Source organism: Alexandromys fortis, unplaced genomic scaffold, assembly GCF_014885135.2.
Source record: "Alexandromys fortis isolate MF-2015 unplaced genomic scaffold, M_Fortis_MF-2015_v1.1 scaffold_99, whole genome shotgun sequence".
NCBI classification, from domain to species: Eukaryota; Metazoa; Chordata; class Mammalia; order Rodentia; family Cricetidae; genus Alexandromys; species Alexandromys fortis.
In genome coordinates, this window is record NW_026067982.1 from 2,712,772 (window position 1) to 2,735,326 (window position 22,555).

The 22,555-nt window shown below is 41.6% G+C and overlaps 1 protein-coding gene across 1 annotated transcript; it reads right to left on the bottom strand.

The window, feature by feature from the left end:
- Positions 1-857: 857 nt before the first annotated feature.
- On the bottom strand, positions 858-21,098 carry Garin2 (golgi associated RAB2 interactor family member 2). The gene is made up of 6 exons (XM_050158650.1): positions 20,949-21,098; positions 19,082-19,281; positions 16,594-17,137; positions 12,168-12,406; positions 3,868-3,896; positions 858-922 (listed from the first exon to the last, which is right to left on the bottom strand). The coding sequence occupies exons 1-6, from the start codon at positions 21,096-21,098 to the stop codon at positions 858-860; spliced, it is 1,227 nt and encodes a 408-aa protein (XP_050014607.1).
- Between the last annotated feature and the right edge of the window lie 1,457 nt (positions 21,099-22,555).

Genomic DNA, 22,555 nt, shown 5'->3' on the forward strand with positions numbered 1-22,555 from the left:
GAAAAGGCACACAAGAAGAAAACTTAATTTGGGTCTCCAATTCCAACAATGTCCTCACTACCTCGCCAAGTGCCCTCGTTCCGTCCAGGGGAGCTCATTGTTGGTTCACAAACCTGGTCCCTTCAGGGGCATTCCCTCCCTTTTCCTTTCAGCTCAGGTTTCACAAGCAGGGAATGAACATGACCACGTAGAACTTGGTTTGTAATATTGACCAGGAAGATGAAAAAGAAGCAGGTAGGGTAGGAAGGAAACGTGAATACTTCATATATGGTTTCCCTCTCACTTCTCGAACCTTTGTCTTTGGTCTCGTTTCTCTATGATGTCTGTGGCATCATAGAGAAGCCTACCGTCTGGGCTCACTACAAAGAAATCAGAAAGAGTTGAGAAGAGTGGATCCTTGAAAGGCAAGAGAGGAAAAGTCAAGAAAGGAGAGAGGTCTACGAGAGTCCAGAGCGACAGGTCTAGCTTGGGATCTTCCCTGCCATTCCCCGGCCTTGCTGATAGAAACCATCCGTTTGAAGTGCCACTTTACATAAAAAGAGTTCAGAAAGAAGAGAGAGTAACCCCCTCACTGCAGAGGTGTGAGGGGGGATGATTTGGATGTCTCTGTCCTCCACTAGCACTGCCTGGGGCTGGGAACCCGAGAGTCAGACAAGCTTCGCACGGGAGTTTATTTTCCTTCTTTGGAAAGCTTTATTATTTGGCATTACCTAGAAACTAGAATTACAGACACATTTTTAGTCATTGTCCAGCCTGAATTTAATAGAATGGGGGTTTAGGATGGTTTAGGGGGTAGGCTTTGCTTTCTTGGTAAAAAGTATCAGCGAATGGTAAGAGTGTGGAAGGGGAGCCGCGGGTTAGAGGAGGGTGAAAAGGGGAAAGGAAATGCTAATCAGCGGGAAAACTGAAAAACTGTACAGGGCTACAGCAAAATGGGGAGACACGGGAGAGGAATGAAGGAAGAAACAGGAAAGCACGTGAGAGAAAACAAACAGGGAAAATAGTTAATGCACATTGTAGATTGTGCCATGCTTGTGATTCAGCAAGCTCCACGTGGACTTTTGTTACTCCTTTGTGGTATCTGTTTCTGGTGTCCAAGACACCCATTCCAAGCTGCCTGCTAGACTTACAGAAATTCTGTCAGCAGCACAACCTTATCAGCTTTTAGAATAATTGTTAAAATGCCCTCAGCCCAAGGACCCAGTCATACACACAGAGACAAGATAAATGTCATATTCATGTATTGGAGAAAGTACTGTCAGAACTAAAGCCTGGGGCTTCCACTCAACATCAGTGTTTGGCTGCCTTTCTCCATATTCTCTCTGGGTCTCTTTCCCAAATTGTTTCATGGGTTTATATGTCCTAGTCATGCTGTCTCCCAAATTGTCATTCTTGCTCTTTGTCTCTCTTGTTTCTACTTGTAGACTGAGAATAATAATCTGTGTGAGCACACACATGCGTGGTAGGTGTACATGTACTGTACGTGTGTGTGTGTGCACCTGCATACATGTGGAGGCCAGAGGACAACCTCAGGTTCTCCTCAGAACCTTTCTACCTTGAATTTTGAGACATGGTTTCTCAAGACCTGGGGCTTGCAGATTCAGTTAAGTTGATCTGTGGCCCCCAAGATCCTCCAGTCTGCATAGTGCTGAGATGATTAGTGTGCACTGCTATGCCTAGCATTTTATGTAGATGCTGGGGATTGAAACATATCCTCAGGCTTCAGCCCTTTAGTGCCTGGCCTCTCTGCATCCCCTGTCAATCATCATCATCATTGTCATCATCATCGTCACCAAAACATGTGAGTAACATTCTTCCTGCCCTTTCAATTCTGACTGCTTCTTGTCTGTCCAAGACCATTTGGCACCCTCCACCTTGACTAACAGAAGATCTTCCTACTTGGCCTCTTTGTGCCTGTCCGACATCCTCTAGTTTCTCAGAGTTTAGTCAGTGGAGAAAGATTTTAAAATATAGCAGCAATTTCACCACTTCTCTGACATTCAGTGGCTTCTCTTTGGCTAACACATAGTGTTATGGCAGGTAACTTGCCTGCTATTTTTGTCTAATCTCTCCCGAGTCTGCCAATGTTCTTCATATAGAATACATAAGCATCACATGCTTGTGCAGTTGCAAAACCAGTTGCGTTTGTACCAGCAGACATATTAGTGGGAATTTTAGTCACATATGAGATAAAAACAGCCATATTAGTTCTCTACATGAACTATACCCATCTGTAGCTGGCGAACGACTCCTTCACACACAGCACTAGGTCTATCTCTGTGTTTAGTGACTAGTTAGTCATGTTTTTAGCAGTTGGGCTGCCATTAGACAGATCTTTGCCTTTAGTAAACAAAGATGGCAGTATTTACTTTTACTGGGTAACTCTGGAGTTTTAGTTCGGCTTCTTTATAAGATACAGTTTACGGTAGTAGTTGATGGGTAAAAATTCTACAAACTAAAAGGGAGATCTTTCATTTTCTTTTATAAAAGATTTATTTTTAATCACATGTATATACTGTGCATGTCTGTGAAAGTATAGACCATATATGTGTGGGTGCCATGAAGGCCAGAGCTGTCAGATCTCCTATAGCTTGAGTCAGAGGCGGTTGTGAGCTGGAATCAAAGTGGGATTCTCTAAAAGAGTACTACACATTCTTAACACTGATCCATTTCTCCAGCCCTCATCTTGCATTTTCTTTATAGAAGCACATTTCTCTCTAGTGTTCTCAGGCTCCACACTGTAGAGTGGAATGCAGACCCACGTTCTGGTTGAGATGAAGCTCAGCTGGTATTTTGGATCCTGAAGCCAAATGAGAAGCTATAAAGACAAGTCCCATTTGTGTAAAACTCTATGCTATATTGGTTGAGAACACTGGCTGCTCTTTCAGAAGACCTGGGTCCAGTTCTCAGTACTCACTTGATGGATCACAACTGTAACTCCAGTTCCAGGACATCTGCTGCCCTCTTCTGACCTTGCCCAGTATCAGGCACACACATGATGCACATATATACATGCAGAAAAAACACCCATAGAGAAACCCTGTCTCGAAAAACCAAAAAAAAAAAAAAAAAAAACCCATACACATAACAAAGTAAAAAAATCTTTAAAGAAAGTTATATCTACCCTATCTTCTTTTCCTTTCTTTCCTTTTTTTTTTTTTTATAGAACTAACTCTTAAGAATGACCTCAAATGTCTTCAAATATTCTGGGTTTTTTTTGTATTATTTTTTTCTTTTCACTTAAATCAAGTTAAATATTCATCTGTGTTCTTTCCATAATATTTTTTATGAGTGTGAGGTAGCTGAGGCTTCTTCTGGCTCATAGGTTAGAGAGTGGCTTAGAGGTGAGTCTGCAGTGGGCAAAGGGCAAGGTTTCCATATCCTCTCCTATATGATAACCTCCTCGTCAAATGTTTGTTGTTACAAATTAACGATTCCTTAAGACATGGAAATGTGTTAAGAAGAAAGCCCTGTATCCAAACATTAAATAATGTCCCTCCACACTGAGTGTTAGACTAAAGACATAAAGGACAGCAGAGGAGCTGAGTGATTTTTAATTCACGAAAAATGCTCCCCATCCAGATCTGCAAGGATAGGCAGCCCTGTTACTGCTGTGGGCTGGACTCCATCTGTAGAGCTCTCCTTGGAGTGGTTTGTGCCTGATTAGACTCGGAACTGGGAAGTCAAAGTGACTGGCGCCTGGGAGAATCTGAAGATGGGCTTGGAAGGGTCTCTCCAGGGTGGAGTGTTTAGAATGGGAAGGCGTGAGAAAGTGCGGCTGGAACCCTTTGTTCTACCGTTCTAAGAGCCCAGGTGACTGCTCCACTGAAGAGCACAACAAAACGTGTCTTGGAATTTGTTCCTTACCTGTAGTGTCTGAGTCAGTTCTTGTTCTCCTGTAAAAAAATAAACAACACATTTAAGGAGTTGCCATCATGACCACAAATATTTAGAAAAGAATGACTGGGTCTGAGATCACTCGTCATTTTTCAAATGCTTTGGAAGTGGTAATGAACTGTGCCTAGCAAGTCTAGACTGTTAGTGATTATACCAAGGTAAAATTGTGTGTTTACAGGTTAGTCAACTCGTAAAGGCCACAAAATCAAATGGCATGTAATAGCATAAAGTCTGCTGCCATCTCCACCTGCAACTGCTCAGCCTCCCCGTCTTGGGGTGCATGAGAGTCTGTTGAGGAGTTACCTTTGGATTTCCCTGCCCACATCATTGTAGAGGCAGTTATGACTCATGCAAGGGGCCCGGCAAATGCATTCACTTCAGGTTCTACAGTGGATCTCAGGAACTAAACTTAAAGTAGTATTTCTCTGGAGTTTGCCAAAAAGGAGCCACATGGCTTGTGCCAATAGGTCTGAGGATTTAGATTGAAGGCTGAGGTTAAGGATAAAAACTATCAAGAGACTGGGCAATACAAGAGAATGGATTACAAAACAGGTGCAAATTGATATAAGGCCAATTATCCTGGTCAAAGCAAAGGGTCACAGCGGTACTGTTTTCTCTCTGTGTGAGGAGTGTAAATTCTTCAAGGCCTCCTGTGACAGCGGAGAAAAGCCTGGTTCCCGCATCCTTGTCCATATCTCATAAATTCCATACTTTGTATTTTAAACAGTAGTGACCAGAGAGGCATAATACTCAGCAAAGCCATGTTTGTCTTCTTAACATTTTTTTTTCTTCTTAACATTTTTGCATTCCAAAGCAAACAAGTATAGATTATAAATTCTTCCTGAAATGAATGGTCTTAGCAAACAAAAATAACATATAGAATATAGCCATCAACCTCACCTTTCTGGTTAAATCCTGAAAATGCTCCTGGAGTAAAGGTTAGGTGACTTCATTCTGCTCTTAAAATAGTACATTGTTCTTTTGTAATTAACAGTCTTAAATTAGAGGCTAGCTACTAATTATGTTCCCGATGCAAACAGGCAGCAAAAAGGTGCCTGTTGGTGTACCAAAAATATTCCCATGGGTCAGACTTCAAGAGAATTACATAGTTTTGTTTTTATTTTTTTACTTATTTCTTCCTAGTAGTTAGATTAATGGTATAGGAAGCTAACTGAAAAAGCCTTAAGGAATTTAATTTGCTAAATTACAATATTTTTGTATTTTAAAATTCCATTATTTTGCTGCTTATATAGGAATTCATATAATTTCTAACAATCATATAGTGAACTAACATAACCTATCACCTACTGAGAACTTTTCATCCTGTTATTTTGTAAATTTTATTATTAAAAGAAAGGGGGGGCTGGTGAGATGTCTCAGAGGGCAAAGGCACCTGCTGCTAAATCGAAAAACTGAGTTTGATCTCCAGACCCCACATGGCAGAGGATACGACCAACTCTCCCAATTGTACTCTGACCTCCACACATGCACCCTGACACATTCATTCCCCACCCAACCCCACTAAATGAATAAATAAAATGTAAAAATCATTAAAAATAAAACAAAAGTAATGCTGAGTGTGGTGATATAGGCCTTGGTCCAGTACTTGAGAGACAAAAATAGTTGGATCGCTCTTTTGTTCAGAGCCTTCATGATCTGTGTAGCAAGTTCCAAGCTAGCCAGGTTTCTTACGGTTTATGTTGCTGTGTAAAGACACCATGGTTATAGCAACTTTTTTTTTTTTAAGCATTTTGTTGGGGTGGCTTGCTTACAATTTCAGAGATTCAGTTCATTATCATCATAGCAGGGAGCATGGTGGCATGCAGGCAGATATGGTGCGGGCTACATCTTTCTTGTGGACAACAGGAAGTTGATTGAGACACAGGGTGGTGGTATCCTGAGCATAGGAAACCTCAAAGTTCACCCCACAGTGACACACTTCCTCTAACAGGACCATACCCACTCCCAACAAATCCACACCTCCTGATAGTGCCAATTCCCTCCCTATGAGGTTATGGGGGTCAATTATATTCAAACCACCACACCACGGTTACATAATGAGACTGTCTCAAACCAAACCAAACGAACCAACAAACAAAACTACCAGAACAAAACAACTAAGTGTACTTGCCTAACATGTACAAGGCCTTAGGTTCAATCTCCTGAACTGAAGAAAAAAAAAAAAAGCAATTAAGAACTAACATGGGTGCCGGGCAGTGGTGGCGCACACCTTATCCCAGCACTGGGGAGGTAGAGGCAGGTGGATCTCTGTGAGTTCGAGGCCAGCCTGGTCTACAAGAGCTAGTTCCAGGACAGGAACCAAAAAAAAAAAAAAAAAAAAAAAAAAAAATGGAAAACCAAAAAGATGACTCAGCAGTGTATATTACTATTCCCGAGGTCCCGAGTTCAGTTCACAATACTCCAGCTTCAAGGATTCAGTGCCTTCTGCTGGCCTCCATGGCAACTGCACTCACATGTACATAACCCCCCCCCCCCATACATGCCCAGAATTAAAACTATTTTTTAAAAAGAGCTAATCTAGGGGCTGGAGAGATGGCTCAGCGGTTAAGAGCATTGCCTGCTCTTCCAAAGGTCCTGAGTTCAATTCCCGGCAACCACATGGTGGCTCACAGCCATCTGTGATGAGGTCTGGTGCCCTCTTCTGGCCTGCAGGCATACACTCAAAACAGAATATTGTATACATGATAAATAAAAAAAAAAAAAGAGCTAATCTACTGCCGAGGGAATATTTAGAGCAACGAAATGGTTCTTGTGAATATAACAAAAGCCAAATGCTATATACATTCATCGAAACCCATAGAACTTTATACTATATGTTTAAAGTTTATGTTATAAACTGTAAGCTTCAGCCATTTAATAACAATGTATCAGCATTGGCACATTGATTATAACTTGTCAAGTAAGTGAGGAGACTGGGGTGTGGCAGGGAAGTGGCTGTGCTTCTCACTGCTCTTTTATTCTAGAAATTGAGAGGTGCACTACAAAGTAAAGCCTGTCAATCAATTGCTCCAGGCATGCAACGGTTTTCATGGAAAAAGGTAAAGAAAGGAGTTGCCGACCCGACAGCCTCATGAGGTTAGTGTTTATTTTACAGGGTTTGTAGAATATTAGTGGCCGGGAATAATTGTGTTGTGAGAATGGAATAAAATTAGAAGAGTGACTTCAGAATGCCTGGGCCTGACCAATCTGCTCAATTGGATGGATCCATTTTTATCATTGAAGGAAGACATCCTAGGGTTTTCTTTTAAGCCCACACCGACATAGAGTGATTGCTCTGTCCACACCTTCTGACCCCGATTCTGCTCTGCAGCTTGTATTCCCGTCTTCCTTCTCTGTGTCTGTCCAATGGTTTGTGTTTCTCTCTTCTTTCTTTATTACATCTTTCTCCTGTTTATTTTGTTTCTTTTTTCCTCTAGCATACTAGGCTTACCAGTAGCCTTTTCTGTAGTAAGTCCCAGACCAACCTGAGCTACATATTGAGACTCTGTGCTTAAAAAAAAAATGTAAGCGGTTAGGGTTATAGTTTAGTGGCAGAGGGCTTTCCTGGGGAGACCCTATATGCAGTCCCCATTCCGTAGGGTGGTAGGACACAATGCATCAGTGGTCTGGAGGACATTTATTTGTTTTAGTTGTTTCTCACCTCTAATAGGAAGTAGGAAAATTCCTGTGGATGATAATAGCTGATGTGAATATGTTTTATTACCATTGGTTAATAAAGAAGCTGACTTGGCCTACGGCAGGGCAGAATTGAGCTAGGCAGGAAAGCGAAACTGAATGCAGGGAGAAAAAAGGCAGTCAGGGACACTGGAATCTTACCAGCAGTAGTTCACAGCCTCGTGGTGATACATAGATTAATAGAAATGCGTTAATTTAAGGTATACGACTTAGCTAGAAAGACACCTAAGCCGTGGGACAAACAGTGTTGTAATTAATATAGTTTCTGTGTGATTATTCTGGTCTGGGCAGCCAAGAAATGAATGTGCAGTCTCTGCTTACAAAGAACAATAACCAAAGTGATCCATAAGTATGTATAGCCAGCTCCTAGTCGGAGAATTCTTACAAGGAGACTCCTGAGTTTGAGTTGATAGTTTTTCCTTTGGGTATAAAATATACACCCACACCTCTATCCATACACAAATAAACAAATTCAATTTAAAAAATTAGAAAATTCAAGTATTTATTAAAGGTGCTAAGAGGCCTATAAGTGAAGTCTTCAAGATGGAAAGTATTCCTCAGTGGTAAAGTGTCCTGTTAGTTTATATGTGAGCCTCTTGGTTCAATCCCTATTACTCCTTTCCCCAAAATTATCAATACAGAGTTTAACATTTATAAAATAGATTCAAATTGATCTGAGTTCAGAAGACACATGGAAAAGCAAAAAGAAATGTTAGTCAAAGATCTATTCTATACAAGCAAAAATCAGATGGAAAAGTAGTAAATTATTTTTAACACTAAAATAAGTTAGAAAAAAAGAAAATTATATCATTCCCCTAGTTACACAGGAGAGTTCATTTTGTTGTTGTTGTTGTTCTTGAAGTAGCAAAAGTAATTTTCAGTGGCAAAATGTGATTCATTTGCTCAGGAATACTTCCCAGGCTCCTTGTATGCATTAAGTAAAAATAATCAAGTGCTCTATTCCAGTGGAGGAGGCAGGTCATAAACAAAGAAAATATAGTGTGCCGTCTAGGATGTGCGGTGATTAAATCTGAGCTGATGCGAGTGAGTTGAGGAAGGCAGAAGAGGCAAAGCAGGGAGGGGAGCATTTGAGCAGACAACGGAATCGACTGTGAAGCTCTGAGGGGACAGTTCCAAGCTGCCTAACAATCACAGATATCTGCCAGGAAACCATGTTACACACACGCGCACATACACACACACACACACCACACACACACGCGCACACACACACACACAATGCTTATATACATATGAACAACAACAACAAAATGAACTCTCCTGTGTAATTAGGGAAATGATATAATTTTCTTTTCTTTTAACTTATTTTAGTGTTAAAAATAATTTGTTAATTTTCCATCTGATTTTTGTTTGTATAGAATAGATCTTTGACTAACATTTCTTTTTGCTTTTCCATGTTTCTTCTGAACTCAGGTCAATTTGAATCTATTTTTACACAATGGAAAAAGAAAAATGGATTATTTTTCTAAGTAACTGATGGAAATTCATAAAATTTCCAATTGAATTATCAAGACAGAAATAGTAAATTGACTCCAAGACAGGCATACTCCTTAAGTGTGCTTTAGGCTTGCAAGATGGCTCGGTCCTATTATAGCACTTGCTGCCAACCATGATGGCTTCATTTTGGCCTTTGGGGCCTACAAGATGGAAGGAGGGAACTGACCCTACAAGTGTCCTCTACATCTGTACATACAAACATACATAAATGCATACAGTTACTTCTGATAATCGGATGCCTGTCTCACTCATGCTATTCCCATGTATGGTGGGGAGTTTTATAGCAACCAGATAATCAGCCAACTGTCCATCCACACAACTCATCCTTATCCTATACCTGTAGAGATATACATCAAGGAAACAACTCAAAGAGGGAAGTAATTTATTGGAGTGTAGTGTTTTGTAGTTAAAACCTGAAGGTGATCCATATGGCCACGGAAGAAGGGTCAATCAGGAAACATTCTGCTGTAGGACACAAAAGATGCTCATCAGGAAAGGCAGACACACAGAACTGAGGAAGACTCACAAGCTAGGAGAGAAAAGTTCCCAAGACAAATATACAATGGGGTTTAATTGCAGCAGGGTGGGAAGAGGCTATGGCTGGAACAGAACTGATGATTAAGGAATTGATAATTGTTGTAGCTATTGATAGATATTTATTTTCTTTAAAGATCTGTTTTGTTTATTTTTTAATTGTGTGTATGTGAGGGAGGGGAGAGGGCCTGTGTACACACGAGCGCAGGTCACCTCAGAGTCTAAGAGAGGGCACTGGACAGGTCTGCCTAGGTAGCCCTGGCTTCCTACCAACTCACAGGATCTGCCTGTGTCTGTTTCCCACATGCAGGGATGAAAGGTGTGCACTACCATGCCTGGCAATTCAAAATGTTATTACATTTTTTTTGTATTCTTTCGTTTTATTACAATTGGTAGAACTTTTAATAGAGTATACAGATATACTAATGGAAACATTCTTAATTTGTTTTAAAATTTAAGTAGAACACATCTAGAAGTAACTTTTTAAATTAAATTTTATTGTTATTGTGTGTGTATATGATGCGTGCATGAGAGTGTATGATGTATGTGTGAGTGTGGGCACACTGGGGCCACTGTGTATGTGTGTGTAGGTCAGCGATCATTGTCAGGTTTTTGCCATTGTTTCTGGTAATCTAACTCAAGCTATCAGGCTTGGCCAGCTAGCACTTTTATTTGCTGAGCCATCTTGCTGACCCTAGTGGGTGTTGCTTGTGGTCCTAATATGTAGGGTTGACATAGAAAGATCATAAGTTCAAGACCATCATGAGCTAAATAGTGAATCTGAGATCAGCCTGGGCTATGTAGTAAGACTCAAAACCAAAAACGAATTGACTGTGGTTTGAAATAAATAGCTTTATCATGATACTGGGAAGCTTACTGTTAAACAGATGTTTTCTGTTATTAAGAATATAAATTTTCCAGTGAGGACAAACTATCATGACCATTCTGTTCTGTGTTTGTGTGACTAACATTAAGTTTCCTCAGTTTTATGCTAAGCTTGCTTCATTTGTCTTCCAAGATTCTAAGACATTAGAAATCTAAGAACTTTACTGTCACAAGGAGGATAACTCAGAATAATCTTTATTCTGTTGTTTTGTCTGGCTTAGAAAAAGCAAACTAAAGTTTTAAGAAATAAAATATATTTTTATAATTTTGTAAGCAAAATGGCATAAACAAAAGAAAATTCATAGTTAAAATAAAACTGTCCATTAAAATTTAGAAAGGGCCTTTTATTTTAAGAACTTTGATAACTCCTGTTTCTTCAAGTTCTTAATTTCTGATTGCTTAAGTTTTCTACTTTGCATTTTTATTAAACGTCATTAATTTATTGTCTCCAAGTTTTGTTTTTTTTTAGACAGATTTTTCAAGACATATCCAAGTTTTAAAAAAATGTATATATTTAATAGTTTTGGTTTTCAAGACAGTGTTTCTTTATGTAGCTCTGGCTGTCCTGGAACTTGCTCTGTCGACCAGGCTGCCCTCGAGTTCCCAGAGATCCGCCTGCCTCCCGAGTGCATCAGTACCGCCTGGCAGTGTGACACTTAGGTTTTCAAAAATTAGCTATTTCAATAGCTTATTACTTTGTTCTTTTTGATAAAGCAACGAATCTCTTTAGCACTTCAAATTACTTAATAAATTCTAGTTGCTTTCATTCCTAAGTAAATTTTTCTTATCCTGTGTATGTGTGTACAGTACATATAATTTCTTCCTCCGCCCTGTGCTGAGGACCAAGCCCAGGGCCTTGTGTGCGCTAAGCAAGGAGTCCGCCACTGAACTTCCCTCCAAATCCTCCTTTAAATATATTTATTTAAAAGGTAGACCAAATTGCATTCCTCATTCTTATTTTTACTAAGTTGTCTACTTAAGGTAGGGTCTAACTATGCTTTCCAGGCTGGTCTAGAACTCATGGGCTGAAGGGACTCTCCAGCCTTAGCCGCAGGCCTGGCTGGGACTACAGGTATGGGCCACCCAGTCTAAGATTAGGGTTAGATCCAAGTTCTTGTTAAGGGTTACCCTAGAATGATTGTATTAACTTGTACCTTTATACCATGATCATATTCATTCACATTCAGCTTACAATCAGCTTTTCAGTAGAAGTATTAAAATAATTAAAATAGTCTTTCATATTATTGGAAATACAGAGATGGGTAAGAGATGTATAGAGACTCTGTAGAAAAAAATGTAGATATGCACAGTGATAAAAATACCTACAATCTTTCTAGAAGTTAACACTACAGCTCTAAAATGTGGGCCCTGTACTTCTCTGTATTTCCTAAAATGCATGCTTTTGGCATTCGACCAATAGTCGGAATACCAACCGAGCAACATAAAAAGCTGATGTGAAAATAAAAATTAGCCAAGGCTGACCCAAATGTGGATGGCTAAGGAGTGCCTGTGCCATCTCTCTGTCACACTGTATCTGAGACCCTTCAGAGACAAATGCCCAAGTTTCAGGGAACAAAAATAGGTGTGTACATAGGGTACACCCTAGATTGCCCACAGCATTTCCCCATGACACTGACCTGGATTCTGTAGCCTTGAGACGCGCATTTGGAAGATCAGTCATTTTTTCTTCCAAGGCTTTATCACCCGTTTCTATGGATATATTTTCCTCGCTTTTTATAGGAGTCAAAGTAGTCTGGAAACATCTTTCGCCTTGGAAAGTGAATGTTAGGTCTGAGATGGTGACATGTTTGGAGGCATCTTTGAACTCGTTCTTACTTTTCATGTCTCGTAGACACCCATGCCTCAGGACATTTTCCTTGGGAAATGACAAGCAATAGCAAATCAGTTAAAGAAGGACATCATGCATAAACAAACTGTTTAGGGAGCAGTTTCTAGTCATTTTATTCATTCTTATTGAGTGTTCACAAGTCCAGGGACAGAGAGTAAGTCATGGTCTTTCCCAGCTATGGAAAAAAGCCTGGGCTGGTGTGGAGGCTGGTGCCATGGGAACCATGGCAGGCTCCACTGCAGCCTAATGCAGTACATTCAGTTCCGAGTGCCATGCACCAGTGCCCCCATCACATAAGATGATTAGAGTGTAGTCATGACACCCATCTTTGAATTCGGGGGTAAAGAAGGTTTTCTAGGAATACCTTGCATTCTACCTCAGTCAGGTTGCTCTTAGGAGCATCTCATAGGTCATGGGAGGTTGGGGCTCATAATTATAATAATTCCGATTTTCGAGATCTACAGCCTAATCTAAAATGCGATTCCCTGAAACCACTCCTCTGTTTTTAATGGTCTTCCCATCACATACCACTGGTCCATGTCTCTCAGTGACCGTATTAGAATGTCTCATGTGGGCCTCAGTGCAATCAGTCAGCAAACTCTATCCCTTTGTCTCTTAACAGTCTTCACATCTGCTCTTCTTCCTCCATGACCACCACCTGTCCATTCTAGTCCTGTTGGGCCCAGTGGCACATGTCTGCAGTTCCAGCACAGGGGAAACTGAGGCTGGAGGATTGCAAATTCAAGGACAGTCTGGGCTATAATAGCAAGACCTTGTCTCAAAAAACAACAGACAAAGCCCAACCCAAAGCATGTCCTAGGAGTAATGCAGTGGTCTTATTTCCTGAAGAGAGAACTCCATTTCTTTCTTACAGTGGTAGCCATTTCTATTTAGTATAAACTATTTAAGGTTCTGTAAGGAGAATCTGCTTAAGAAAGGCCAGCTGCTCTTCCAGAGGACCCAGGTTTGATTCCCAGCACCCACATGTGACTCACAACTGCCTGTAACTCCAGTCCCTGGAGATCCAGCGCTCTCTTCTGGCCTCTGCAGGCACTGCACACATGTGGTGTATGAACATACAAGCAAGCAAAACATCCATACACATTAAAAAAGAATCCTCTGAGGAATGAAGTGAAAGTTAGGAAATGTTTCCTTGTGTGGTGGCCCTGTCCAGAAACAATGGTTCTTTGGTACACAATCTCCATCCTACTTTCATCATGGATTTTGCATAGATCTGCTTTGAGGTCATTTTGAAGTTATCATCTATATTTCTAGTCTAACATTTTATATTTATATTTATTATTATTATTATTACATGGAGATTCGAATCTCAGGCCATATGCACACTGTACCAGTGCTTGGTACCACTGACTTGTATCCCTATCCTTTTTCCTACTTTTAATTTTGGGATGAGGTCTCACCAAGTTCTCAGGCTGTCCTGGAACTCATCCTGTGCTCCATGCAGGCCTTGGACTCTCGAGCTTCTGTTACAGGCTTTTGCCAACACCTCTGTGTAATTATCATCAGAATTTTCTACCTGTCATTAGAAACTGTGGAAAACTATTTGAATATTTCCTATTTTAAAAGTACTTACCTGTAGGATAGGAAACAAAATTCAAAAAAGCAAATAAGGTACAATCTGTGCATATTTCCTCAACATAGAGACAAACTGTTTTTCACAGTTTATGTTGCTTCTTATGTATGTCTGTATGTGTGGTGCATGTGTGTGTATGTGCTTGTGAAGGTCAGAAGTCCACATGGGCTTCTTCTGTCTACCCCTCCATCTTATGTTTTGAAACAATGTTTCTCAGTGGGACTTGAGGCTCACTGTCTAGGCCAGACTGGCTCTTCAGTGCTGGGATTTCAAGTGTGTGCCCCTATGCCCAGTCTTTCATGTAGGAGCTGGGCATCAAACCCAGGTCCGCATGCTTGTGCAGCAAGCATTTTACTAACTGAGCCATCCATCTCCCCAGCCCTATTTTTTCTTTTAGTGCCTATGTATCCATGCACTCTTATATCTTAGAGATTATAGTCTTCCGTTTTTTTTAAGTCAATTATGAACATCTTTTCAGGCCAAGAAATACTTTTGAATAATTTTAACAAGTATACAACACTGATTTGTCTAATAGAGTTTTGCTATAATCTTGATGTAGTTTGGGAACCCCAAACAGAGGACTGTGAACTTGCCCTTTTTAGTTCCAAGTTTGTTTGGCTCTTCTTGGCAGGAGTTTCCAGTTATTCTCAACCTGTGTGGTGTGACCCCTCAGGGACAGACCAACTTTTTCACCGGGATCATATAACAGATATCTTACATATCAAATATTGACATTACAATTCATAACTAGCAAAATTACAGTTATGAAGTAACAACAAAAATAATTTGTGGCTAGGAGTCACCACAACATGAGGAATCACATTAAAGGGTAGCAGTACTAGGAAGGCTGAGAACCACTGGGTTAGGCTGTTCTCATGCTTTCATTACTTTGCTGTTATAGGCATGGTGTGGATATGCAATGATTAACATCTTCCTTGTGTGTGTGTAGTGCCTGAACTCAGGGCCTTGTGTGCACCAAGCACATATAGTATCGCTGAACCATAGCCCCAACCCATGATTCACATCTTTGTAGCTAAACTTTTCGTTCCTGTTAAAGGGTATGCATTATGTATGACTGAGAGTATTGGATATCCTGGAACTAAACTCACAATTGTGAGCGGCTGTGTGGGTGCTGGGACTTGAACCTGGGTCATCTGGAAAAGCAGCCAGTGTTCTTAACTACTGATCCACCTCTCCAGCCCTGGTCTAATATCTTTGAGGTTCTTGGTTCACAATCATCTCAAGAATGTGTGGCCAGTCCTCACCCATCTTGCAGATATCTCCCAGCGCTCACCTTACCATTCCTTTTCTACCGTTCACTGTCTTACTCTGTGCATGGTCAGTTACGTGGGTTAAATCAGGGAGGAGACTTTAGGAGGGGAAAGAGATGCGGATCATCTGGTATACCGCTGCACAGCTGGTAGGGAGCAACACGCCTTACCTGTTTCACAGCACAGAGACTACAGACGCAGAAAGATGGGAAGAGAGGTTTTTAACTTTTCCTCCTATATTTCTTTTGTGAGATGTCTGTCCTCAATCATAATCCTTTTTATACCGTGGATCTAGTTGAGATTTTTCACTAGTTGTCTTCAAATTGATCTCTACAATCTATCACACCACCAGATTGATATGTTTTTAAAATTTTTACTTTTATTTGTGTGTGTGTGCACATATGTGTGTGTGTGTGTGCAAGCATGAGTGCGTGCCACATGTGTGCAGGTGCCTGTGGAGGTTAAAAGGGATATCACATCTGGAGGTGGAATTGTAGGCAATTGTGAGCTGAGGATGTAGGTGCTAGGATCTGGGTCCTCTGGAAGAGCAGGAAGTGCTCTCTATTGCTGAGCCATCTCGTCAGCTCACTATATTGATATATAATATGCTCAGTTCCTTACTTCAAAGTTGAAGTCCCCATTTCCTAATGTGGCACTCAGCTTGTGAGTGACTTTTATAGTTCTGTGTCTTTTTTCTTCCTGTACTCCCTGATCTTTAATTATTTTATTTTCTGATTTCTGTCCTCACCTTTTCTTTTTTTTTTAATATTTATTTATTTATTATGTATACAATGTTGTGTCTGTGTGTATGCCTGCTGGCCAGAAGAGGGCACCAGACCTCATTACAGATGGTTGTGAGCCACCATGTGGTTGCTGGGAATTGAACTCAGGACCTTTGGAAGAGCAGGCACAGCTCTTAACCTCTGAGCCATCTCTCCAGCCCCCTCACCTTTTCTTATTGGAGCTTCAGCCCATCCTCATACTCAAATCATAAATAGCCATTATATTATATTAATATTCTCATTTTAGGTTGTATAGGTTCAGCAATTTAGTCAGTCATAAAAGGGGTACCCAAAAGTTAAGATTCTAACCCCGGTCTTCTGATCCTGGCCCTGAAGTTCTCTGTGTCACACTACTGCTTCCCAGTACTGGAGTAAGTTTGATACAGGGATGGTCACTAGTTCAGGAAGTATTTTATGACTTATACCGGGCTCTGGGGTTGAAGCCTTTGTTGAAACCATGGTACTCAGAGTCGGCTCCACAGCGTTTTCATCATCAGTGTTGACTGAGAACTTGGCCCCAGCTCCTGCGCTTGGTCACCAAAGAATGGAAGTCCCCACAACACATACCTTTTCCTCTTTCTTGGCCTTTATTATGTCGTCATTTTCAAATAATACTGTGACCCCTGAGACATTTGGGGCCTCTTTGTCTTCTATCACTTCCGTGACCTCTGTGACGATATTTATATCTGGAACGTCTGTGGCCCCAGTTTCTGGGATATCGGTGACATCAGTGACATCAGTGATATCGGTAACATCTGTGAATTCTGAGAAGTCTGCACTTTGAGTGACGGCAGCGGAGTAGATGCGAGTGTGTGAGTGCATAGCCTGCAGCTCTGCAAAAGCCGTAATGTCCATGATGTCCATCGAGCCTGTGATGTCTGTGCTGTTCGTGATTTCCGAGAGGCTGGAGACCTCAGATACTTTGGAAGTTCTGGCTTTCTCCTTGTTCAAGAGGGTGATGAGGTCCACCCACTGAGAAAATACTATATCCTGTTTATATACAGGAGCACAGAGCTGTAAATAGTAGGCTCGGCCACTTATCAGCTTAACTTTGAGTCGCATGTTCTTAGCACTGTGCACAGAAAGAGTCACAAACTGCAGAGGGAGAAACCTAAAAACAAACGCAAGTGGAATGTCATCTGAAGACCTATAAAGGATTTACCGGCTTGGAGAATGAGACCATCAATGGCCTTGTGTCCCAGATAGCTGAGGGTGGGAGCTCCTAACAGCCATCTCATCTTAACCATGCCTCTAAGACTCTGATTTTACTAAGTGACAAGAACATTATTTATCACAAGGAGCTGCCCATCCTCATTAATCCTGGAAAGTTGAGGTTGAGGGCTGGTGAGATGCCTTTAACTAGGTAAAGGTACCCACAGCCAAGCTCGATGACCTAAGTTCAATCCCTTGGACCCATATGGAAAAGGACAGGCTAATTCCACAAACTTGTCTTCTAATATTGGACTGTGGATGAACTGCCTGCACACACACACACACACACACACACACTAAATATATTAGAAGTTGAGGTTTACACATCTGTGAATTCAAATAAAAGCTACATTGAGATTTAACATTATTCCAGTCAGAATGGTTTCTATCACTAAGACAAACAACAGGTGCTGGCAGCGATGCAGGGAGAATATGGAAAGCATTATGTACTACTGGTAGGAGAGTAACTTAGTGTAGCTGCTATGGTAACCAGTCAGCATGGAGGCCCCTCAAAGAGATAAAACTTAAACTCTCACATGATTCAACAACGTCATTCCTGGTTGTGCTCGTCCAATGGAATCTAAGGCATCATGCAACAGGTATACTTGCTTACTCCTGGTTTCCAGGGCACTGGTCACAGCAGGTATACCTGCTTACTCCTGGTTTCCAGGGCACTGGTCACAGCAGGTATATCTGCTTACTCCTGGTTTCCAGGGCACTGGTCACAACAGGCAATTTATGGAATTAGACCAGGGAGTATGAACAGATAGATAGATAGATAAATACACACACAGACACACACACACACACATGTACACACACATGCATGCGCGCGCACACACACACACTCGAGCTTTATTCATCCATAAAGAATAACGAGATGATATTTGCAGGAAAGCGTCTAAAACTAGAGATGGCATTAGGTGAACTAAGCCAGGTTTAGGAAGTCAGAAATATCGTGCCCTCTCTCATGAGGAGTTTGGATGTTTAAAAAGGTGGGGTGATAAAACACTTGCTGTGCGAGCCTGATTGCCTGGTTTTGGACTCTGAAACTCAGTACAAGCATCTGTAATCTTAGCTGGCCTTACTGAAGAATGGGAGGTGGAGACGGGAAGATTGTTGGAAGCTTCTGCACTAGCTAGTCTGGAGTACACAACAGTGAACAAGAGAGACGCTGTCTCTAGCGGGGGAGAAGGTTGATGACTGATGACTGACAGCTGAGAGTGTCCTCTGACCTCCTCATATACACATGACACACATGCACCATGTGCACACACACACACACATGCATGCACACCCCACACACATACAATTACACAGACATAAAAGACATGAAAGTTAAGAGGAGACTATGAGATGAAGAAGAGGCCCGATGGGATGGGGTTGGGGGCCAAGGGAGGGCAAAGAAGGATGGATATGGTCAAGGTACTTAATGCACACGTATGGAAACGTTATAATGAAACCCATTATTTGCACAGTAAGTATACAGTGATAAAATTGTCTAAAAATGAGACCAAAATTAAGTTACTTGATCAAGATCATAGACAAGATGAGGCCAGACAAATTCTGATGGATGCGAGGCCACTGTGGGGAGGAAGAGCAAGCTCTTGAGAGGCTGCTGTTTTTAGTCCTCATTACTTTAGGTTTTTCTTTTCTTTTTTTTTTAAACTTAATTGTCAGTTGTCACAAACCATTTTTTCCCCTGGATGCTCTTATAGGCACCCCTGCATCATCTGAGAAAGCAATGTGCCTGACGGCTCTTTTGGAACCCTAGCCGTCAGCATCTCCACTTTCAGCTATGGTGTTCTCTGAGAGACTGTTGTTCTCCTGTCCCGTGACTCACCTGGTGAGCACCAGCTTGTCTGTGGGGGAAGATGACAGGAGGCGTTTAAAGAGCGGTTCTGATTCTTTTCTAGCCTCTGGTGTCAGATGTGCCAACAGCATCACATTGGGGGTCTTGAGGACGGGATTGGAAGAACAGATGCCGATGGTCACCCAGTTTGCTCGGTTATGCAGATAAATCGATTCACCTCTCCTATTGACCTGAAAGCAGAGAACAGGAAAGGAGTTTCTTGATAAAAGGCATGGATTTAGCACCCTTGCTTGCTAGAGCAGTGTAAGTGAGGCCAGAGAACAGGGGAAATGAGCCATGGTACCTCCATTCCTTGACTTGTTCATGATTTGGAGATAGCAGAATGAATGGCCTGTGGCGTCTCCTAGGGAGGACCAGAGCTAGCGACTAAGGTAACTATTAGTACTTCAGGGTACTATGGAGCATGTGACTGGGGTATTGACTTAGGAATGAAGTTGGTGATGTGTTAGCACACATGTAGCAGTTAGTTCAAGTGAGCGAAAGTGGGTGCTTTCTAAGATGCTTGCCTTTACCCCCTCACTTGAACCTCCAGAGTCAGGAATTTTGGTAGCTTGCTGCCAATGACTAACTAGGAAAAACTGGGCATCTTGGAGAGTGTGAATGCAGTTATGTGGGACTGTGGCTGATATGTAGATCATAAACTCCCCTTTCCTCGTGTGGGGCCACGGTTGTGTGATCAGAGTATACAAGAGGCAGTATGAAAAAGGTTCGGGAATAAAGGGGAAAGAGATTAGCAGGAGGAAGTAACCGAATGCCAAAAACATTAAATTATGACATCATGTGTTCCTGGGGATCGTGTGTTCTAGGGCAGCACTGAAACATGTTCTGGAGACTCTGCTCTTCCCCGTGGAATGTCGGACACAGAGATGTCACGCTAGTCCTCCACACTTATGAAGCATGAACTCTCCTTATCCTTGAAGTGTCTGTCACCTTCCTTGTTATACTCTGTGGATCAGCTGAGCGTGTTGGCTCTGTGTTCAGCAGCAGACAATCATGACGTTTCTGTGAGGTACAGGCATGGTTCACATTGCTGAGCCCATATCTTTGCTTGAGAGCCTAATGTTGAGTGTTGAGAGGAAAGCCCAGCCAACTCCCAGGTGCTCTGCAGCTTCAGTCAGGATGCTGGCACATTCTTACAAGAAAGAACTCTTGCCTCTGACACTATCTGACAGTTATATTGCCCTTTCAGGACCAACATATAAGACTTATTTTAATTCTTAGCACTCCCCATATTGTTGTCTACTTATTTGGTTACTAGGGACTGACCCCAGGGTCTTGTGCATGCTAGACCAGGACTCTACCATTGAGCTCCTCTTCAGCCTCAGACGTTGGTCTTTAAAATATAGGTCTAGGGGCTAGAGAGCTCAGCTGTAAGGCCTTGCTCCTCTTACAGAGAACCTGGGTTCAATCACCAGCATCTACATGCTGGCTCACAACCATCTATAGGCATTTACATGGTGTACAAACACATGCAGGCAAGCCACTCACATACATAAAATACACAGTTTTAAAAATTAAAACTCTAAGAAAGAAATTATCTGGATGCCTTCCTGTGATAGCATGTCCTAAACATCATTTTGTGTAACAGGATTATGTTAGCATGACAATTTGGTTAGCATGGTAGAATTTGGACAGAATTCTTGCCTTCGAGTTTGTTTGGAACATTTTCCTGTAACACCAAGTTTTCAGGCTTTTTAAAAGTCACAGAACTGTCCCCCTTAATATCACACTGTGCCCTCTAGCCACTAAAAAGATTTCTCTCCTCAACACTTCACTGTCTTTGAGAAAATGAAATCTGGAAGTGACAGGACTTGGTTGAGAGTGCAGTGTTATTTACCTGGATAAAATTGCTCTCCAGTATGGGAGGGGTTATGAAAGGGGCATACTCTCCTCCGCCCAGCACATTCTTAAGACGCCCTAGACGGAAAGCCTGTGGGATCCAGACAGGATCTTTGTCATCCTCTGACTGCTGGTCCTTCTCCATCATGCTGACATGGAACATCAGAAAAGCGAGAGAACAGAGAACAAATGCATGAATCCACAAAGAAGGTCACAGCTACACTGCATCCTTTAGTTATTACTGAGTAGTTTTTAATCAAATCTGTGATATACTTGACTTCATGCCAGGCAATGTAGGCACATATACACCAGGAACTTATACTTTGGGGGTGACAGACAGTTAGCAATCAAACACAAAAGTTGTCTGATAGTACAAACACCAGCCATAAAGAGGAACGGGTGTGTGACCGGCAATCCTTACTAGTGTAGGAAGGAAGGTAAGGAGACTTTTTAACATATGCCTTCTCCCTGAAACCATTATTTTCTATTTTCCACATAAACTAATCATGGTGGGATCTCATGTCCTTTTGTGTAAGGATGTGAAAAGTACATTAAACACCTCACACATGACTGAGCCTTAGCCTTCATGCTTGTGTAGTAAGTAATTCCTGGCCACCACATCATGGCCATATATGATTGGACCCAAACTAGCAATTGGTCTAAAACTGCTACTATGCCCAAGGAAGCTATAAGGTAACAAGTTCTGTGCCCAAGGAAGCTATAAGGTAACAAGGTGAAGAACCTAATACAGATTATGCTGTTAGGTTGTACTTCACTGCTATTGAAAATGTGTTCCTGTGGTTACTTGAAGCTATTAATGTCACCTTCTGTTAACATTAAGAAAGCCCAGCACAAAAATAACAGAACTGATATCAGACACCTGGAAGGTCTCAGAGTAAGTGAGGCAGATCAGTTGTTACAGACAATGATGACCGAGTTGATTCCTACAACCCACATGGTTGAAAGAGAGAATTGGCACCTGCAAGTTATCTTCTAATCCCACATGCATGTGTGTAATAGGAGGCCGCTTGTTTGTTTCGTGGCTGCCCAGACTCCTGAAATAACCACGCAGAAATGATATTATTTCCAATACTGTTTGGCCAATAGCTTAAGTGTATTTCCAGCTAACTCTTATATCCTAAACTAACCCATCTCCATTAATCAGTGTATCGCCACATGGCCGTGGCTTACTGACAAAGTTTCAGCATGTCTGTCTCTGGCAGTGGTTCCATGGCTTTTCCCAAACTCTGCCCTTTTTCTCCCAGCATTCAGCCTAGCTTTCCCTGCCTAGTTTGGCTCTACCCTATCACAGGCCCAAAACAGCTTCTTTATTAACCAATGGTATTCACAGCATACGGGGGGGGGGGCATCCCACATCACCTCCCCTTTTCTGTTTAAATAAAAGGAAGGTTTTAACTTCAATACAGAAAAATTACATTTAATAGGGCTGCTGTGATCAAGCTACTTACCAACCCCCCCCTGAAAAGTCATCGTGAACACTCCTAAAAATACTTTGCCCAACAAAAAGCAGGAAGCAGTTTAGAGAGTACCACGCCCATATTCCCAAATATTGTCTATAAATGTTTGTTTACATTTAAAGGGGGA